This window comes from Rhinolophus sinicus, linkage group LG06 (genome assembly GCF_036562045.2).
Source record: "Rhinolophus sinicus isolate RSC01 linkage group LG06, ASM3656204v1, whole genome shotgun sequence".
Taxonomy (NCBI): domain Eukaryota; kingdom Metazoa; phylum Chordata; class Mammalia; order Chiroptera; family Rhinolophidae; genus Rhinolophus; species Rhinolophus sinicus.
Window position 1 is genome coordinate 36,243,106 of NC_133756.1, and position 20,355 is coordinate 36,263,460.

Here is a 20,355-nt window from a genome sequence, read left to right on the forward strand (position 1 = left end):
TGACAATAATGATTGTCAGAGCCTTTACTAAGTGCGACTCTTTGCTAATAATACATCTTTTGCTATCTTATTTAGCACAATGTCCAATTTTTCAGGTGAAGAAATTAAGGCTAAAGCCATTAACTTGCCAAGGTCACAATTTCTATAAGTAGTATGGCCAGGAATTTGAACCTAGATGTCTCTCCAAAACCTTTCTTGTCAATCATTATGATTTGCCTGGTGGCTATTATTTCATCGTTTTCAACTTGCTTTTATCCTGGAACTGTTATAAGGGACACTTTAATTATCTTTTAGAAGAGATTTATTTGTTTATTAGAGAGAAACCTTTTTCTCTTTTGTAGCCTACCTTTGGAGGATGAATTGCTCGAGTGTAATATTTTAGGATAGCCACCCCTCCCCCTACAATAAATTCTACTTTAATTCAACATTGTTTTAAATAACTTGCAAGGTGTAATTTTTGCTTCTGCTTGAAGTTAAATATTTGATTTTTGATGTTTATTATAATATGTTGAAACATTGTTACATTTGTATAAGAGAAGCATATCCTGTTTAATGGAAAAATAATGTAATTGTGAAAAATCCAAGTGACTATATATTTGTGGTAAACTACAATAGATATAAACTGACATGTAAAAATATTGCTAGTATGTATCTATAGTACATTGTATATTTTACCTGTGTAGCAAGTGCAAATTGATCAAAATGAGGATAAAAATTATTTCCTCATGCAATGGGAAAAATTACATGCTTTATCTCAAATTTATAGAAACTGAAAGCTTATCATTTTGAATTGAGCTGCTTTAAGAGAGAGTATAGTTATATTTGTGGGAGTTAGCTTTTTGTATCAATTATATTACACAGAATGCATTACAAACAAAAAAAACCAACCCTCTTTCAACATGAGCATTTAAGTGAAAGCATTTGTTTTTTTAAAAAAATGGATTATTAAAATAATATGAAATGGGTGTCTCCTTTGCAAGGGCTGGAGACTACTACATAGCTAGCTAGCTACCTTTTGCAATGCTATTTGTCTACATACAATTTATTATATTCATTGTATTAAAGCAATGGAAGGTTTCACTCTTCTAACTTCTTTGGTAAATGAAAAAAGAAAGTGAAGAAACTAAAAATATATTGAGCATAAGGAATTACATCTGCCAAAAAATGCTATTTTGTTTCCTAAGGGAAAGTAAGACTATTATCAAAGTAAGATAGAACAGCTTATCTACACCACTAAAATTTAATAAGACATTTTCAAACATGGCTAATGTTACTCTTAAGAGCATTGCTACATGTTGGATTTTTTTGAAGCTGAGAGTTTCAATTGATAAGATTGATATATTGAGGCAAATTGAAAAATTGTAGGAAAATAGCTTTTTTTAATTGAAAAAAAGCTGAAACGGTGGTTGTAAACCAGTTTTATTTATGTCATTAAATAAAAACACGTGGTATTGTTTATTGGTTTTTCTAGAATCAGCTAAAATGTTTCCCATTGTTCCCAGTAATGTTATTCCTAACTTTTAATGGCAGTTCTTGTTTGTTTTTTAAGATTAATGTGTTCTGTGACTTACAGTCTTAATTTTAATGTTAACTGTATAGATTTTATGGATTTGTTTGCTTTAAAGTAGTAAATTAATACAGAGAGAAATTTGGGCACCAAACCATAGAATGTACTTCATAGTGTCATTGTCTTTAATTGTTTTAAACACATACAAAACCACTACCAAATAAATCTGTTTTAAAATTAGTTTTAATCAAAATCTACTACTTTAAAATTTGACTTTATGTCACCCCCCCGCCAATTTTGTTTTATTGGATTCAGCTTACAACTACATTTGCTCGAGAGACATTAAATGATTATGAGTATATATGGAAAATATTGTTGTATCTGAGCAAAGCTCCTCAACAGTTTAATGAGACAAGATATGGTCCCTAAGACTTTATTTTTAGTGTCAACTTAAGTTGATAAGTGGGGGAATGTGAATAATTTGATAGTTTATTGACAATCACAATCAGATTTTTGTTTAACAATTTGATACTCAAATTTCAAAGTGGAATATTTATACTCATAATTGCAATTAAGATAAATGTTAGTTTAGCTTTCAGAATAACTTCAAATATGGCCACAATTTTTTTATATTAGTTTTTTTTAATCCTTTAAAATATCAGACTTAAATAATTTGAAAGATACCATCAATGGGGTGCTGAAATACTAGTGAACATTTAAATGCGTGGTACCTACAATGCAAATCTGTGAACCCAGCTTTGCTGTTCATATTTCTAGAGATGCATGTTTTGCACTCATCACTAAATTAATCAACTGTTAATACAGCTTTGATTGTTTTCCATCTTAGAGATGCTGACCTATTTGCTTTTCTTTTACCTCTTCATTTCCTAGAAAGTTACCTTTCCACTATCTTCTTCGCTCCCTCAAAATAATTATTTGATCAGTGTCTCCTCCACATGCTTTAGACTTCGATATGAGCTAATTGTGGCTTGAAACTAACTTCAGTTCATAGTTTCAAGTGACTGAGGTGGCAAATGGGGAAAATAAGCATTATGGCCTTGAGCTTTAGCGTGTGTCAGGAATTTACATTGTTTTCCTGTACTAAGTAATATTTTCCTTTTTTTAATCAGCGTTTTGGTCAGTTCATAGTCTGTTGCTCTGAGCCATGTTACCCTACTTTAATACGCTGTTTCCCCGAAAATAAACCCTAGATGGACAATCAGATCTAGTGCATCCTTTGGAGCAAAAGTTAATATAAGACCTGGTCATTAGAGCTGATTGTCCGGCTAGGTCTTATTTTCGGGGAAACACAATATTAATCAAGCATATGTGCAGTTGTGTCTTTTGAAAATAAGAATAATACTCTATCGCTCTAAAAATGTAGAAAAGTAATTGAAGCCTTCCTAGAAAAAGTTTTCCATGAAACATTTGTATTTTATCAGAAAAGGAATGTTTTGTTTAGCCATCCAAAGATCTATGCATGTATTAATGAAATGCTACTTTAGGATCAAACTGAATATGAAAAATTTGAAATCTGTTGGTGTCATGTTTCCGTTGTAGCAGCTCGTTAAAGGAGAAAGGGCATCTAATAATAGTATATTTCACATGTTTACTACATGTTAACAGTATACGAAGTATTTTCACATTTGACATTAATGCTCTAAGGTAAGACAAAAATATTGTTACTGTTCATCCATTGAAAAGATGAGAAAGTTGAACAGACTTTCCTGTAATAGTATATACCATTTGTTGAGTGCGTATGTACTGGGCACTGTGCTAAGTGCCGTAGCCATATTTCTGATCTATAAAACTTTAAATGGTATCATTATCCCCATTTTTCACATAAGGGAATGGGGGCTCCCATAGCTAATTACACTTGTAGTTGAGAACACACATAGGACAGTAGAATGGGAGACTTCTACTTTGTTACACTCATGTAGTTTGAACATTTAACATTTTGCATTTATTACTTTATAACAGAATTTTAATGTGCCACAAAAACCCACATTGAAATGTGGTATTTTAAAGAAGAAATTCCTCTCTACGTATATTAACTTTTCTGATTCACATTTTTCGTATGAAGTAGCATTAATCCAAGGTGCCAGCATAAAATAGAGTGATGGTGTAAAATGGAACCCACTGGAGGTAACCATTCGTTTATAGAATACTTAATGTTTATCTCTTTAAGCATTTGTATTAATATTCTCACATCATCCTCACAACAACCCAATAAGGTAAGTGTTATTCATTTTTCAGAGAAGAAAATTGAAGCACAGAGTATCAAGTCAAAGGTCACAATTATCCCAATTGGGGATAGATTCCCTCAGTTTCTACATTCTTAATCACTGTGCTTTAAGTGTTGTGGAAATTAAAAGGCATTTTAAAAGCATTCAGTTAATGTAGATGTCTTGTTACTGAGTTGAGTACACTTACATTTTTACCATTTTTAAAAGACTTTAGAAATAATTTTCTTTCGTGAAGAGAAGCTCATTTTACAGCACAGAGGAAAAAAGAATCCAAATAGTGCAAATGTCTAATTCCTTGATTAGAAAAAACTATATAATGTTAAAGTGCTTGAAACTATTAAAGATATATATAACTTCTGAATTTTTTTTCACTTTTTTTTAAAGATGTGAAGCATTCCCTCAAATGGCCTTTTCTCAATTGAGTCTCCAAAAGAATCATTGATAACATAGAGGATAATACTGAGTAGTCAGTACCTGGACCTTCCCCATCCAAATATTTCTGTTGACCCCATTTAATCAAAAAAGCCAAACAAAGCAGTACAAATATGTTGACTGATTTTGCAAGTATTATAGCTGAGAATACAGTGCATATGGAGAGAGGCAATAGTATCTTAATGCTCAAACTTCTACTTTTTCCTTCTGTTAATCATAAAAATAAAACTTTGAAAAATGGGCACATACAGATTTTTGCCTACAATTTCAAAGTGTTCATAGACCCTGTGCTGTCAATTTTTAAATGTAGATATAGGATTGCTGCTATTAATAGATAATATAAGTTAAACAATGCAAAACACGTATTTGGAAATAAATTTAAGTAGGCTTTCCTTCTGTCTTGCTGTGTCCACCTGTCTTTTCATCAGTCCCTTACTGCTAATTCATCCTTTGGTCTCTCCCCTTCCTTTATGTGGAGCAGAAGAAAGGGGAGCATGGGATTTACAATTTTGATTTTTAAAATCAATATCCTTTAAAATCAAATACAATAATTTGTAGAATTATCTAAGTTGTAGATTTAGAATAGAAATACAAATATCTAATTTGTAGAATCAGAAATACACATTAAAATATATTTGCAGATAAGTTTTTTTAAAGTTACAGATTTGTAAACAGCAGTTTGTTTCCTAGGTTTTTCTTATTGCTTTCTGTAACTATAGGGAATAAAACATATAGCCAAATACTTTGAGAGTTTATCTTACCAAATTTGCCAGTAAATCTAACAAATGCATTCCTATCTTCATTCACCAAGCCTTTGTGGGACAGATTATGTGAGGCATTTGTTTCTAGCACATAGATAATACTCAGTAAGTTTTTGTCAGTTTCTCACTTTGTTACAATATAATATCGTTAAGCATTAGAAACACTAAGATTAATACATTGCTCTCCTTGTCCTCAAAAAGTGTGTTTGCTAGAGGAAAGGATCTGCTTAACAACTTATTTGATAAAAAGCCTATTACTTTTGCAGATTTGCAAAATTCTGACAATTTAGAGGACTCTGTCATCTTTTCCATTAATGTGTAAAAAGGTGGCTAACAATAACAGAGGTGACTCTAATGATCCAACTGGAAACCTGGTGTCCAGTGGGTAGAGTGACAGTACATACCTGTCATTGGAGAACGTCTATCTAAATGCGTGAGTTTTTTTTTTTTCCCCTTAGAAATGTCTTTACTACAAGTGGGTGTTTTTTTTTTCAGTTTTATTGAGATATAATTGACATATAGCATTGTATAAGTTTAGGATGTACAGCATAATGATTTGACATATATATGGTGAAATAATTATCACAGTAAGTTTAATTAACATCTATCATTTCATATAGATAGAAAAGAAAAAAATTTCTCTATGATGAGAACTCTTAGGATTTACTCTTTTAATAACTTTCATGTATAGTATACAGCAGTGTTAAGTATAGTCACGTTGTTCATTACACTCCTAGTACTTGTTTATCTTATAACTGGAAGTTTGTACCTGTTAACTACCTTCTTCCAATTCCTCTTCCTCCCCCTCCCCATCCCCTACCTTCCACTTCCCCCCCTCAACACCCCTTCTGTAACTACCAATCTGATCTCTTTTTCTATGAGTTTGCTTGTTTGTTTTGATTCCACATATAAGTAAGATCATAGTATTTGTCTCTCTTTGTCTCACTTATTTCACGTGGCATAATGCCCTCAAGTTTCATCCATATTTTTGCAAACAACAGGATTTTCTCATTATTTATGGCTGAATAATATTCCATCTTGTATCACAACTTCTTTATTCATTCCTCCATCAATGGATACTTAGGTTGTTTCCATGTCTTAGCTATTGTGAATAATGGTGCTATGAATGTGGGAGTGCAGATATCTTTTCAACATAGTGTTTTCATTCCTTTGGGTATATTCCCAGAGGTGGGATTGTTGGATCATATAGTAGTTCTGTTTTTAATTTTTTGAAGTCTCGGTACTGTTTTCCATAATGGCTGTACCAAATTTACAATCCTACCAACAGTTCACAAGGTTCCCTTTTCTCCACATTCTCCCCAGCATTTGTTATCTTTGGTCTTTTTTATTCTAGCCATTCTGATGGGTGAGGTGATATCTCATTGTGGTTTTGATTTGCATTTCTCTAAAGTAGGGATGCTGGGCATTTTTAGGTGTAACTTGTTTATTCATGTATCTTTAGACAAATGTCTATTCAGGTCTTTAGCCCATTTTTAATTGAGTTGTATGAGTTCCCTGTATATAGTGGATATTAGCCCCTTATCTGATATTTGGTTTGCAAATATCTTTTCCCGTTCCGTAGAGTCTTCATTTTGCTGATGGTTTCCATTGCTGTACAGAAGCTTTTTAGTTTAATGTATGCAGTTGCCTTGTTTATTGTTTATTTTGTTGATTATGCTCTTGGTGTCATATCAAAAAAATCACTGCCAAGTTCCATGTCAAGGAGTTATTTCCTGTTTTCTTCTAGGAGTTTTATGGTTTCAGGTCTTACATTTAAATTTAATTATTTAATCCATTTTGAGTTAATTTTTGTGAGTGATATAAGGGGTCTAGTTTCATTATTTTATGCATGAGATCTTTTGGAAGCTTGAGAATAGGAAGAACTGAAAGTTGTTTATTATGACTTAGAGGATTGATAGTGTTCTTGAGAATTTACTTGAAGCATTATTTTCTAATATTCTTTGGTAGACTTTCCTGCCATTATCACGCACCAGTTTAAAATTTTCTTAGTACTGTGTTAATGATGGTTCCTCACCTATCAGAAATCATGCACTCTAATGTGTATATATAAGTTAAATATGACTATATAGGCCCAAATTAACATGTTACTTTTTGCTTTGGATTAGAAATAGCATTAACCCTTAGTAAAATTGGTAATATTTATCCTTCAGATATAACTGGAAGCCTTCCCTAACCCTTCCCCAAAGATGAGCTGTGACTCTTCTCTGTACATACTTCTCTCCCTTCACTTTCCACGTGATACTGACAGGAAGGATCCTGTATAAGTCTCACTCTGAACTATAGAAAACATTCGCTCAAAAAGAACAGTCTTCCTACTTTTCTTCAAACTTGTCCTTATCCTCAGTACCTTCCTAATTTGCTATTTCATCTGCTTTCATTGTTCTTCCTCAGAAATTCAAATGGCTGTCCCCCCTTTTCTTAAAGGCTCAGCTTAGATAACACCTTTTCCCCCATCTTCTATCCTGGTTTATTTTCATCACAGCACATTGCTCCCTTACATCTTTGTGTTTGTTTATTTTAAGTTTGCCATACTAGTGCCAAGATCTGGGATATTGCCTATCTTTGCTGTATTACTAGCGACTAGTAATAGGAAAATCCTAGACCATAGTAGGCACATAATATTTGAGGGAATTTGTGAGTTTTTTAACAGCTTGTTATGATACTGGGGTTAGTAAATAAGACAGACATGATACCTGTTTCCTGACAGTTATTTCTTAGTCTTGCTTAATTGGGAGCCTAAACAAATCTGAAGTGATTTAAAACTAGTATAGATGGGATATATTTGTTATTTTGCTTTGAAATGTTTATTTCAAATATTTCATTCCTATGGGAAACATAATAATGCAAGGTAGTTAATAAATTATTCAACTTATTAGACCTAAAAGGATGTTCAGAATTATGATTCAGCTCAGCAGTTCCTGAGATAGATTCTTAGAAGTGAAGGGAAATTTCCTTAAATCACACTTAATAAATGACAGGCTAGTATTTTAAGCCAGTCTCCTGGCTCGAAGTCCAGTAATTTTTCTAGCTGCTTGAAGATTTGAAACTGAAATATTCAAAAATACCCTTTATTAGAATAAGATTTTTTTTCCATTTTGTTTCTCCATGTGGAAGCATCATCTATCTATACGTTCTCTATGTTATTATACATAAACCAGCTTCTAATGATATAAAGATTTTTTTCTTACCACAGAGGTATCTTTTTCTTGGGCTTGGATGTGTAATTTTAATTGTGGAATATGTCAAACATACAGAAAAGTGTAGAATAATATAAAAGATTTCTGTGCCTCTACCACAGAGAAAAAGATATTAACATTAAAAAAAAAAAAAACACGTGTATGAACCCTGCCCTTGTGTTATTTGTACTTTTATCATAGAACATTGTAGCATGCTTGGCATATAATAGGCACTCCTAATAAGTATTGAACTGTACAAATGAAAAAGCTAAAACAATTTAGTAACAAGTTTGATGTCCTTTATTCAAGGGAAAACAATCCGTGGATTGGGGAGTACATTGCCTCACAAGCAGTGAAGCACTCTTCCCAAGGGATTTTGGGCAAGAGTGAGTTTTATAGGGTACTGAGGAGGCAATGTGGAAATGACATGATTGGCCAGGAGGTGGGGGGTTTCTTACAAGGCTAGCAGGTCCTATTTTCTAGGGTAAGGTAAGCTAGCTAAAGCTGAGCTGGAGGATTGTGATTGGTCTATGCCTATGTTAGGTTTTGTTGACAGATGTTTCCCATAATTGTAGGCTGACTGGTTTAGATTTGTGATGTGGGCGGGGCAACTGGGACAGCCTCCATTTTGTAGGTCCTGATATACAAATTATCTTTATCAAACTGTTAAGAATCTGAAATTGGCAGTTACATATGTCTGATTCAAATGAGAAAATAAATGACTTTTTTATATTCATAGATACACATTTATGAGTGACATACAATTAGATGTAATTTGTAATTTTGCTGAGACTTACATTCACCAACGCATCCCTCTTCTGTGTAAGAACTACGTAGCAGAAATGACTTAGCTAGTTAGTAAACCTAGCCAGTTGGCTCTACATCTAAATCTCAGTAAGGTTGTGTTATAATCTCTCACAAGTTACACTCTTGACAGCATTATTCCATAAAGTTATTTACTAATGAAAATATTCCAAAAGGCCTCAGGTTTAGCCTCCCAAAATATTCAGGGTCAAGTAAATTATTGACAATTGTCTTACAATAAATGGCTCTGTTAAGGCATATTTATACACGTTCAACACATTTATTGGGCATTGACAATGTGACAGACATTGTGCTGGATCCTAAACTGACTCAGAAAACTCACAGCTTTGTGGGGGAGGGATCCATGTCCACATAGCAAGTTGTATGTACCCTTTGTAAGAGAAGAGGAAGCCCTAACTGCTTGCAGAAGTTGTGGCAGTGAGGGGAGGAAGGCCTAACAGAGGATGGCAGTTAGGTAAAATGACGGAGGTCGTTAATAAAGGCACAGTGAAATGAAAGATTTTGTCCGGTTTGGGGAACTGCAGGTCAATGGATAGGTAACACTGGATGAAAGTGGGAGAATAGTTCAGATGAGGTTAAAAAATGAACCAAGGGTTGTTTTATAGTCAAAAGCTTCATAATTATTTTAAGAATACGCATGTAAAGGAAGTTTTTTGGTACAAATTGCAGATCTTATACTTGAATATATTTCGGTACTATAAAATGTGCTTTTAAAATGTCAACTTGTGAGATACTAATAAAATTAGCTTATAAAGCACTGGTAAGTGTAACATTAAAAGTAGATCTTTTTTGAAGGCTTCAGTGACAAAGCAAATTTATAATTTAATGTCACATACAAAGTGTATGTAAAGATTCAGAAACTTGTGGTGGGGAGGAAAATCTTGGTAGCTAGGGTGGAAATTTCATTAGTAACTAGACAGGTATGTAGATGATACTCTGTATAAAGAAATAAATAACGGTGGGCATTTTTAATAAGAATAGTTACTGACGTGGGCATGTTTTTGCAGGGGAGTGAATACTGCTTAAAAAAATTAATGCCGTCCACTTCTCAAATAACGAGGAAGCGAAGCGAGATGACGCCGTTCTCCGTCCCGCGGTGCCTCTCGCGCTTCGTTGGCTGTGGGCGAGGCTTGTTGGGCCTGTGCGGGGCGGAGCCAACGGTGACGCGCCCGTGCGCCGCAAAGCATTGTGGGGAGCTGGGGCCTGCGAGGGAGGTGGTTGGAGGCGAAGTGGGGGCGGCCGTTTGTGTTCTCGTGGTGTCGAACTCGCGCGCTCTCTTTCCTGCCCCCCAGCCTCCCCCCCTGGCGAGCGGCGGGGCGGAGAAACGGCGGCGGCTGCAGCAGCGGTTCTAACTTCGGGCACTCTCCTGTTTCCTCTCCAGCGAACCGGTTCCTCTTTCCCCCTCCCTCTCACTGTTTGTTGTGTGTTTGATGTGTTAAAGCAGGAGCGAGAACGCGAGCTGCGCCATGAGCAACACTACCGTCGTCTCCAGCACTGCGGGCCCGGGCCCCAGCGGCGGGCCGGGTGGCGGAGGTGGCGGCGGCGGAGGCGGTGGCACCGAGGTAATCCAGGTGACTAATGTCTCCCCGAGCGCTAGCTCTGAGCAGATGCGGACCCTCTTCGGTTTCCTAGGCAAGATCGACGAACTGCGCCTCTTCCCGCCGGAGTGAGTATCGTCCACCATCACCGTTTCTGCTTAACTCCTCCCCAGCCCGGGCCTAACCGCTAACCACACACCATTTCCTAGGCCCTTGTCGATGCTTCCCCGGACCAGGTTGCTTTACTTGAGGCTGGCTCTTGCATGTACTTATGAGAGAATATGCATGTTAGTCCTGCTAATAATGCACTGGCAGGGCCAGGGTTTGGGGGATTAGGAGACACTGGCCCTTAATCGGGATTTTTTTTCTTCCCCTTAAATTGTGCCAGCGTGGTCGTTCTTTGGGCACCTAAAGCACGACAACTGCAGTTTATGTATTTTGTATACAGGCTAATCTCTTTTTCTAAAAAAAAATAAAATAAAAATGTTTCTTTGAGTTCTTTGGAAAGTAACAAAATTATTCATTCTATGTTAATTTGGCATTGAACGTTGTAGGAAATTACGCACTTTTGGGTGAGTATTGCTGTTAAGTGATTCTGGCCCAGTGACTATAAGTCAGATTAATATTTTTGAGAGACGATGAATTCAGTGAACCTGGGTACTTCATTTTTATGACAAAAATGGGCTGTAGCCGAAACCTAGGATTTTCCTTTGTTAACATAATGTATACATTTAATGATATTTTCCAGTTGTTCCTGAGAAGGAATTTTGTAGAATGTTACAATTTTTAATTTACAGTGTATGGCTTTTTGTTTTTATACTGCTATCTCACATTTATTATTTCTGTCCCTAAATTATTAAATTACTGGATTATTAAGGAAAAATAATTATGAAATAAGATGTGATAAATATTAGAACAAATATTTGAAATAAAATAGTCTTGTGCTCTTCGGTAGCAGTGAAAATTCAGATGCTATAGCCAGCAACTCCCAGTACCCACGGAGTTTTATGGTGTCACTTTAAATGCTAAACAGGAAATTGGAATCCTCAAGGAATCCACTGTTTTGGTGGAGGTAATAAATCACTAATCTGTGTACATTTGTACACTAAAATAATCGAACTTGATCATGCTTTCAGATGGTACTGTTTTCAAATTGTGTTGTCTTTAATTTTTAAAGGAGTGTACTTGCGGAGAGAGATTTTGGAGTTACTAATTTGCATGTGTAGAATTCTGGGAACATGTTTTTATTTTGAATGGACATTTTACTTGCTTTGATAACGAAGAACATACAGCTTTCATAACATGAACATACAGAAATAAATGTTTTGCTGTTACTCATTTTTCTCACAACATACCCTTAATTAAGTTGTCAGTAAAATTAAACAGTAAAATGGTAGAAAATGAATGACACATTTTCTTGTTGTAATCATGTTATTCAAAGCATTTGAGATACTGGATTTTTTTACAAAATAATGCTTTCCAGTTCCTCAAGTTACTAAGAATTTGGTTATAGCTGCTGACTTTAAAGTGCTGTGTTTATTTTGAAGATGCTCTTTTTATGATTCATTTATAAAAACGAGACACAGAGGTATAGCCAGTTTACTTGTTCCTCTTTTGCCTTATTACATGGTCAGTATCTTAGAGGGAGTCATGATCAAGCTGAGTATGGCTTTTTGCTTTGTAATAAAAGGACTAGTTCCATCCAGGATAACTGATGTGCACTGGATAACATTATCTGGGGTACTGTGCATTGAGAGGACTGCTTTCCCTGTATTGGAAATACATATTGACACCTTTTTGCTGTTTTAACTCCTTCATATGTGTTCCCACCTATACACCATTTTTTTTCTAAAATTGTACAAAGTTACAATATAGTGAATGTTATAGTATCTTAGTGATCTGTAATTGAATAGTACCTGTGTACAGATCTACTTTTGTTTATATGTAATGTTGTTTGTTGCTAATTTTAAGCCTCAGTAGCTAATCTGACCTACGCCATTTGGAAATACTTTGTTGACATTTTCTTTAAGCTTGCTACAGTTTTCAACAGTAGCTTGACTGTGATAATGTGCTATGAAGTCCTATTAATCCAAAAGGGTTCATCATTTCAAAAATTTGCCCTTACAGAATAAAATCAAATGGCTCAGATTACATAACATTCTGACTATTGTAAGCACATTTGCCACTTGATTTTTTTACGGTATCTGCGGGGTTTTTTTGTGGGTTTTTTTTTAACCTCAAAAGGCATTTATACCCACCTGGAACTCTTTTATTCCTAGATACGGATGGCTATGACATACTTTCTTTTGTTGCTCAAATGTCAATCAGAGAAGCCTTACCTAATCACCCTGTGTAAAAGTACAGCACCCCTGCTCCATGCATTCTTTGTTGAACTTAACTGAATTGTTTTTCTCTATGCACCAATCACCAACTGACAGTTAAGTTTAACTTCCATCCTTTTCTAGAATATGAGGTACCTTGGGGTCATTAATGTCACTTAGGGAGCATTTTAAAGTGTGCAGATATGACTGAGCCCCCCTGCCTATTTGGGGGAAAGGGGAGATACTGGGATCTGAGATTATGCCAAACATTTCAGTGACAATTTCTTCAAGAACGTTTATCCTTTTTTTGGTTTTGAGTCCATCTATTTCTTGATTATTTTAAGCCAAAAATTGCTGGCCTATAATTTCACCCACTGATAATACAATCTTCACAACAAATAATATTCTAACCTTCTCTTCGGTATGACAGTACTACAGCTATTTGAAAGCATCCATCAGTATTTTTCTCAGTCTCTTTTTAAAGAAAAAGCTACGTTGATTCTAGTTGTTCCTAAAATGCATATTGGAAATTCAACATTGTTTGAATGCTTTCCTATTTTCTTAGTCCTACAAATCCAGCGGAAGACTGTGTTTTACCTAGTTTCACAAATAACAGGTTGTTTTGTACACCCAAACTACTGCCAGTGTCAGACCTAGTATTTGAACCCTAATGTTGTGAACCCTTTCACCACTTCATGATTTTGATTTAGCCTTGCAATTCTAAGTGGAATCACTCTTTCACTTCCTTCAAATGTTTGGCTTTAGTGGATTTTCATAATGGAAAATATAACGAGTGTTTACAGGGTAATGATCTCAGTGAAGCACATGTCAAAGTTATGCAGTAACTAAAGGCTACTGTAACATTGCAGGTAAACTTAAATTCATTATTTAAATAATGAATTATTTAAATAAGTATTTCAGTGACCAAAAATAGATACTGTAATTATCATAAATAATTTAGTATAGTAGGCAAGGGAGAGAACTTAGTTTACCTTTATTTTTTTATTTTTTTTAAATAAATGCAACATTTTACTGTATTGAGAACTGAATAAAAACATAATGAGAGGGAGGGCATGTGAGGTAACACGGTCAAGTTTTCAGGTGAATTTTACCTTTGTCACAAACCTGCTATTTTGGAGGGCTTAAGAGATGCCTTTGTTCATGAACTCAAAATTCTCTGCTTAGAAATGGTTAGTACAGGTGGGAGTTGAAAGAATGGTATCAATGGCCTAACCAGAAGCGCTTACACTTTAGTGGGCACAAATATCAACTGGGGATCTTGCTAACAATTTGAGCCTTCCTATGAAAGGGAATCTTGGATTCAGTGGGCTTGAGATGGAAAGCAAATCTGAATTTTCTGTGCATTCCAGAAGATTCTGAGAAACCTTAGAGGACACTTGAAACATTAGAAACTACCATCACTCTTAGGTATAGGACAAAAGCATCATACAAAGCCCACTTTTTCCTTTCTTAGTCCTTAGTTCTTTTCAGCTCCCCTGCTTCTTTTATGTTCTCAAAGATAGGGAGTAAAGACTTAACATTTTTAGAAATAATACTTGCACAGAATTCTAGGGTATGAAAATTAAATTCAGACATCAGTCCTCTAGCTTATATTAACGTGTCTTTTATTTAAAAATTTTTTAATTGAAAAATAAAAATATAATTGTGAGTCCAAATAGCAGTGGTTTTAAAGAAGACCATTTGAAGTGGGGAGAGATGGATTATTTGGCCTTCTGAATTATCTTATGTGACTATCTTTTCCATGGTGTTTAAATTATTCATATTTTATCTTTACCTCACCACCACTTGCTGGTTTGATTATAGCCCAAGTAATAATAGCAGTATTCCTGTGACATGAGTGGATAGAAAAAATATTAATCATTTTAAGATAACCAAGTGAATGAAAATACATTGTGCACATGTAGGTGGTACTTTCTAATTTTTTAAAGAACTATTCATTACGTTTATCTCTTTTAAGAACCTAATATTTGATAGTCATTTTTTTCTTTGTATCAGATAGCAATAGACGGTGACAAAGAAATGGCAGAGGTCACTTTTTAAGAAATTGAGTGCCCATTACTTCCCAAGACAGTATGTTACGTGTTATGAATATAAAATAATAGCATTTAAAGAGTTTTTTAATTTAGTGGTGAAACTATAGATGTCAGAAACTACATACAAAGTGCTTTAGCTTTAGTACTGAAACTGCTAAAATGACATTCATTCTACTGTCTGTGTATCATTGTTAAATTTTGGACCAGTAGTGCTTCACATTAAAAAACACTACTTTAAAAAACACCCATCTCCTTTCAGAAACGTTTAGCAGTAAAGCCTCTATAACAAGATAGCTTAAATTCCATTTGGATATATTGTCAACTTTGCACCTAGATAAGGATCTGTGTTCAGTATGGATGATGCCTTTAGGTAAACTTTTAAGTTCTAACAGGTTTGAGTTCTCAGGTTATGTAGCTTCATGTTAAGTCCTCATAAGTAATACCTTTTTATTTTTATGTTAGTGCACAAGTTAGTAGAAAAAAATTTTTTTCAATAAATACTTCTCTGAAATACCTAGGGTAACCAAATCTGATGTAGACACATTTTCATGAAAATCTGGTTTATTACAAAAGTTAATAAGTCCTGCTCTAATAACATGAAAATATATTAGAGAATCTCCCTTTTCATTATTGGGTCTTAAGCAATAATTGGCTTGTTATAACAAAGCTATGGTTCTTTACTCTGGGTGCATAAAGAAATTGTCAGAGAATTAAAATAAAGGTGGAAGCACTTAGTACATCATTCATAAGAGATCTTGATTGTGGAGTAGAGAGCTGGGTACTTTTTTTCCCCAACAGATGATTCTGTTGTGTAACCAGGAATGTTGTGATTACTACAACATTAGGGCATTGATTTTCCTATAAGTTTTGGTTGGGGGTTAGGGAGCAATCCTGCCTTTATTTAGTCTTTCCCTTTCACAGGAAGTTTTGTGTCAGAAATTTGAACCCCACCCTTATTAAAAAGAAAGAAACCCTGCTCCTTAACTAATCTGTCTTACATGCTGCCATAGTTTGCACTTTACTTTAGCAATTGTTTGTGTTTTACCTAAGCAATTTGCTGAAGGAAGTAGCTTTTATTTTGCATAATAGTACTACTAGGGTATGGAGTACTTCCCCTATGTGTGCTTCCCCTCCCCCCCAAAAGTGCTCTAAGGGAGAGCCTTATTATTTATAATGTGTAGTCGATATGCTGTAGGTGGAAGAGGACAGGGCAGGGCAAGAAAACTCATTGTCAAATAGATGTACTTTCCCACAATATTTTGTTCCTGAATGTTTTTTACTCTGAAAAATTAGCCGTAATGAAAAGTTTTCTAAGCCAAAATGAATTACTTGTTACGTGTATTTAAAAATAGCTGGTAGTGGTATTATGAAAAAAAGAATGTTGATTTGACACTTGCAGTCTGATCAAACTGAGACTTTAGTTTCAAACTGTTTTTAACTTAATAAATTATAAAATTAAACAATGATTGTCTACATGCAATTGACTACCTGAGTTCAGTGGGTAGTACTTCATTTGAAATGTAGTTTTCTTTGAACTAGTTAACTAATATATGTGCAGTTATGTATTTTTATCTGCCTAGTTTGCTTTTGGAACTCAAGTTTGGATTAGTGAAGCATACATTTATGTTTGAGCTGATATTCTTTTTCTCTTATGTTATTTCATTGTTTTTCAGTGACTCGCCTTTGCCAGTCTCATCCCGTGTCTGCTTTGTTAAGTTCCACGACCCGGACTCAGCAGTTGTGGCACAGCATCTGACAAACACTGTATTCGTTGACAGAGCTTTGATAGTCGTACCCTATGCAGAAGGTTTGTGCTTTGTTTAACTACCTGTGTGGGCATCCTATGATGACCATCTACCTCAGTATAGTTTTAGAGTGAGCGTTAGTAGCATGTTAAAAATCTAAGCTATTAACATTTTGAAACCCTTGTTATACTGCGGTGCATATTTTTACTTGCAGGTTTTTTTTTTAATTCTAAAAATTAGAAATCAGATCTGTTTTTATAAGATATGTAATCTTTTTATTCCTTTAAAACATTTGTAAGTTCATTAAAACCATGTCGTAATTGTAATTCCTTAAGATATGTCTACTTAGTTAATTTATTGTTGAGTTTTATGAAAAAGCCCTAATGGTGAAGGATTCACTCCATGCACATTTACACAGAAACCTTCAAATAAATGCATGATGTTATTTCTGTTTTGCATAAACGACTAGGTGAGTTTTATTTCCTTAGTGTTTCTTCTTACTGATAACTTTAAAAAGAAAAAAATCCCACATTGAATTCCAGTATACCAAGGGTTGCAATGATTTTGGTTTGTATGAAAGTTCAAGATTTCCTATAGTTTAGGTGCCAGATGGGCACTGGGTGTTTTGTTTTTATGCCAGATTTTCTTGTTCGTTCTTGCTATATTTTCTAGAATATCTCTAAATAATAAATTCTTCTCTCTGTTATTTGTGTGTGTGATTTTTGTAGTGGAGAAGGCAAATGCAAAACTCTTCCAGATGACTGAAAAACAGTGGGTCCTCTGCAGCTACAGGGGATTCTAGACATTAACTAAAGGCCAGCAAGCACTCAAGTCCCCCAAGTGTTTTCCTGGTGTAACCATTTGTTAACTACATTTCTCTCTTTTTACATTTTAGGCTGTTTAAGTAATTTGACAAAAAATAATGAGCAGGGTTTTTGGATCTAAAAAAGCCACTGTGACAAGACAGCACTATTTTAATTCCATTCTGTAAAATTTCCTAAGGCATATTTTATAATTAGTTTGTTCCCAATGTACTTGCTACTTTATTTGCTTTTTTTGGTAACTAAATTTTAATCAAATCACTGAAATATAAAATTTCTGGATTTTAAGTTAATAATTCAACATATATGCTGACCAGGATTTAAATGCTTTCCCATTTCCTAAATGAACTGGTCAGTGAAGCAGAATATTGATATTGTTAACATTAGATGCTATCTTAGCTCTTTGAATACCAATGTGAACATTTACACCATAATCTTGTAAAAGTTGTGAAATGTCTAGTCTTTAAAACTCAGAAAAATTGCATCTGGTTTTCTAAAGAAATTAAATTGCATTCATAGGTGGGTTAAAGGCATGCTATATAATAGTACATCTGTCTCCATGATATTAAAGTGTGAACCCAATTTTAAGGTTTTAAAATATATATGCTGGTAAACGTTTGATTTAGTGTGTATTAATTAAGCGATTTCTTTTATATCAGTGTGCCTGTTGTAGGATAAGACTTATCACCAAGAGAAAATTTACAATTCAAATTTAGGATAAGTAAGATACAGATGATAGTGTTTGGAACAAGGGTGAAATCATGTGAGTAATGTGCAAAACATTAGTTAGCCTTTAAATTTAAAGAATTCTTACTGGCTAAATATTATGTCATAGTTCCCAAGCCTTAAACATAATACAGTATATCATATAACTGGCTTTTATAAATATTTTTAGACCATGGTATTTTTCTGGATCTGTTTTGCTAGTGAAGTATTTAGGACTATATGTAGAATTGCAGAAATACTTAGTTCCGGAATCTATTTTTTGGTGTATTTAATTACTGGTATGATATGCTGTATTAATGTTATCTCCACTAAATGACTGATATACTCAATCCCTTTGTCACCATTCACCCTAGTTTTAGCTCTTATACTTGGTGTTGGCTCTTGGTCAGTGTTTTAGAACAATAAACACAGTCTACGGTAAGGAATAGTCTTAATTGGTAAAACTGAGATAGCTGGATTTGGAAGGAACTCTTAATAGTAATGGATTTGGGGGTTATTTAGGTTCCTTGGTTAATGTTTGTTTCTTTTGTCTGTTTCTTTTTCTTTCATTTCTACACATTCATGCAGTATTTCATGGTTCTATCAAAGCAGCAGTAAAAAAAAAACTCTTGACGCATGAAAATTAACTGGTGAGGGGCCTCATTGCTATTTTTAAATTGTAGTTTTATTTTTAAATAGTCTTTTTTTAATCAGAGGATCAGATGCATGACTTTTTTTTAATGGATGCAGATCTTCTATCAGGTGTCTCACAATTAATTCAAGAGGATTTTAGTTTGCCAGAAATGTTGCAAATGCACTAATTTGAGTAAGATGTTGATATTTAATATTATCCTCTTGAGACATAATTTTGCATGCAAGATTATCCCATAATCTTTGTAGGTTTGTTAATATTGATGCATTAATGCCCTATATCTAAATGATCTTCTCCCTTCCCCTCCCTCCATAACTCTTGGTATCTAAATTGATGACAGCTCTGACACAAGCAAGATAACAGTGCTGTGTAGTATACATTTGTTTATATTATCGGCACTTCTCAGTATAGGTGGAAGGAACCATTACCTTTATTTAACAGTGGTTTTTCTTTTTTGTTGTTGTGTTTTACAGTTCTTTTCCCTGGTTCAGCCTGAACTATATACCAGGCCCTGCTGAAAATACCACCCAACAGTTTTCTTCTGCAGCTTATCCAGTTTCTCTTAAGTGCCCTGTACATATTGTATGTTTTATGATGAGATGCAGTTTCTTAATATGTATTACAGAAATACTACTGGTATTTGCAAATATGTAGTTTAATTGTATTATTGAACTCTCATTTTGGGGGCTTGGGCACATTAACAGATTAATCCATCTGTATAGGGCTTTTGCTGTTGGATAGAATTTAAATTGTCTACATAAATATTTGTCTTAGGACCCTTAGATTTCATCTGAATACACAGATTAGGCTTTAAAAACAGACATACATGTCGTTTTTGACTTTAGGAGTTTGGCTAAGTTAGCTTTTGAACTGACACTATATAATATAGCAGCATTTTTTGGTATGGTTAGCATGGCACATGTTGGAACATAAAGCATTTTACTGTACAGGTAAGGAATGTGCCATGTTGTTTTACCTATTCTCTCTCTCTCTCTCTCACTCCCCCACACACATCCTGTGTGTATTCAGAGACCTTCAGAAACATTCATGTTCATTTTCAAGAGTCAGCAAAAGCCCTACGCTTGAGTCCAACAGAGTATTTCCTTTACATACTTTTCTTCTCTTAATTTTTACAAAATTTGTATGGTAGGTGTAAAAGAAAATCATAGTAACTGTACCATATTATTAACCCCTAAATCAAACTTTTTTTGTCTTGTGTATCTTGATTTTTCTGTGTGCTTTATAGTGAAGCAGCCGACACGAGTCGTTGTTCATAAAACAGCTTTTGAAAGTTGAGAGCACACCCCTGGAGAACCGACTGTGCTTGCTTACGTTTGGTTCATGACTTAAAAATCGAGTACAGGTGATGAAATCTTGGCAGTGTTAACAAAAAAGTAGTGTGTATTGTGCTATTTTTTTTTACTCTAGAAACTTAACCATTTGTAGAGAAAAAGGAAACAAATTTTCACACATTGAAGTTTCATTCTGACATAAAATTAATGATAAATAATCATAGAAATCAAGCTTTATATTTTAGCGAACATAAGTACT

The 20,355-nt window shown here is 34.4% G+C and overlaps 1 protein-coding gene across 9 annotated transcripts in view; it reads left to right on the forward strand.

Moving 5' to 3' along the window:
• The window catches only part of SRSF11 (serine and arginine rich splicing factor 11), a 41,083-nt gene that overhangs the window by 1,315 nt on the left and 19,413 nt on the right, over nt 1-20,355 (forward strand). For 2 of the 9 annotated variants that reach the window (XM_019755071.2, XM_074334944.1), the window contains exons 2-3: nt 10,413-10,634; nt 16,555-16,688. In XM_019755071.2, the coding sequence (XP_019610630.1) occupies nt 10,435-10,634; nt 16,555-16,688 (334 nt within the window). In that variant the 5' untranslated portion in view covers nt 10,413-10,434. Of the gene's footprint in view, nt 1-10,163; nt 10,635-16,554; nt 16,689-16,709; nt 20,168-20,355 lie in introns of those variants that run through there. The other 7 variants (XM_019755072.2, XM_019755074.2, XM_019755073.2 and 4 more) reach the window with 6 other exon arrangements.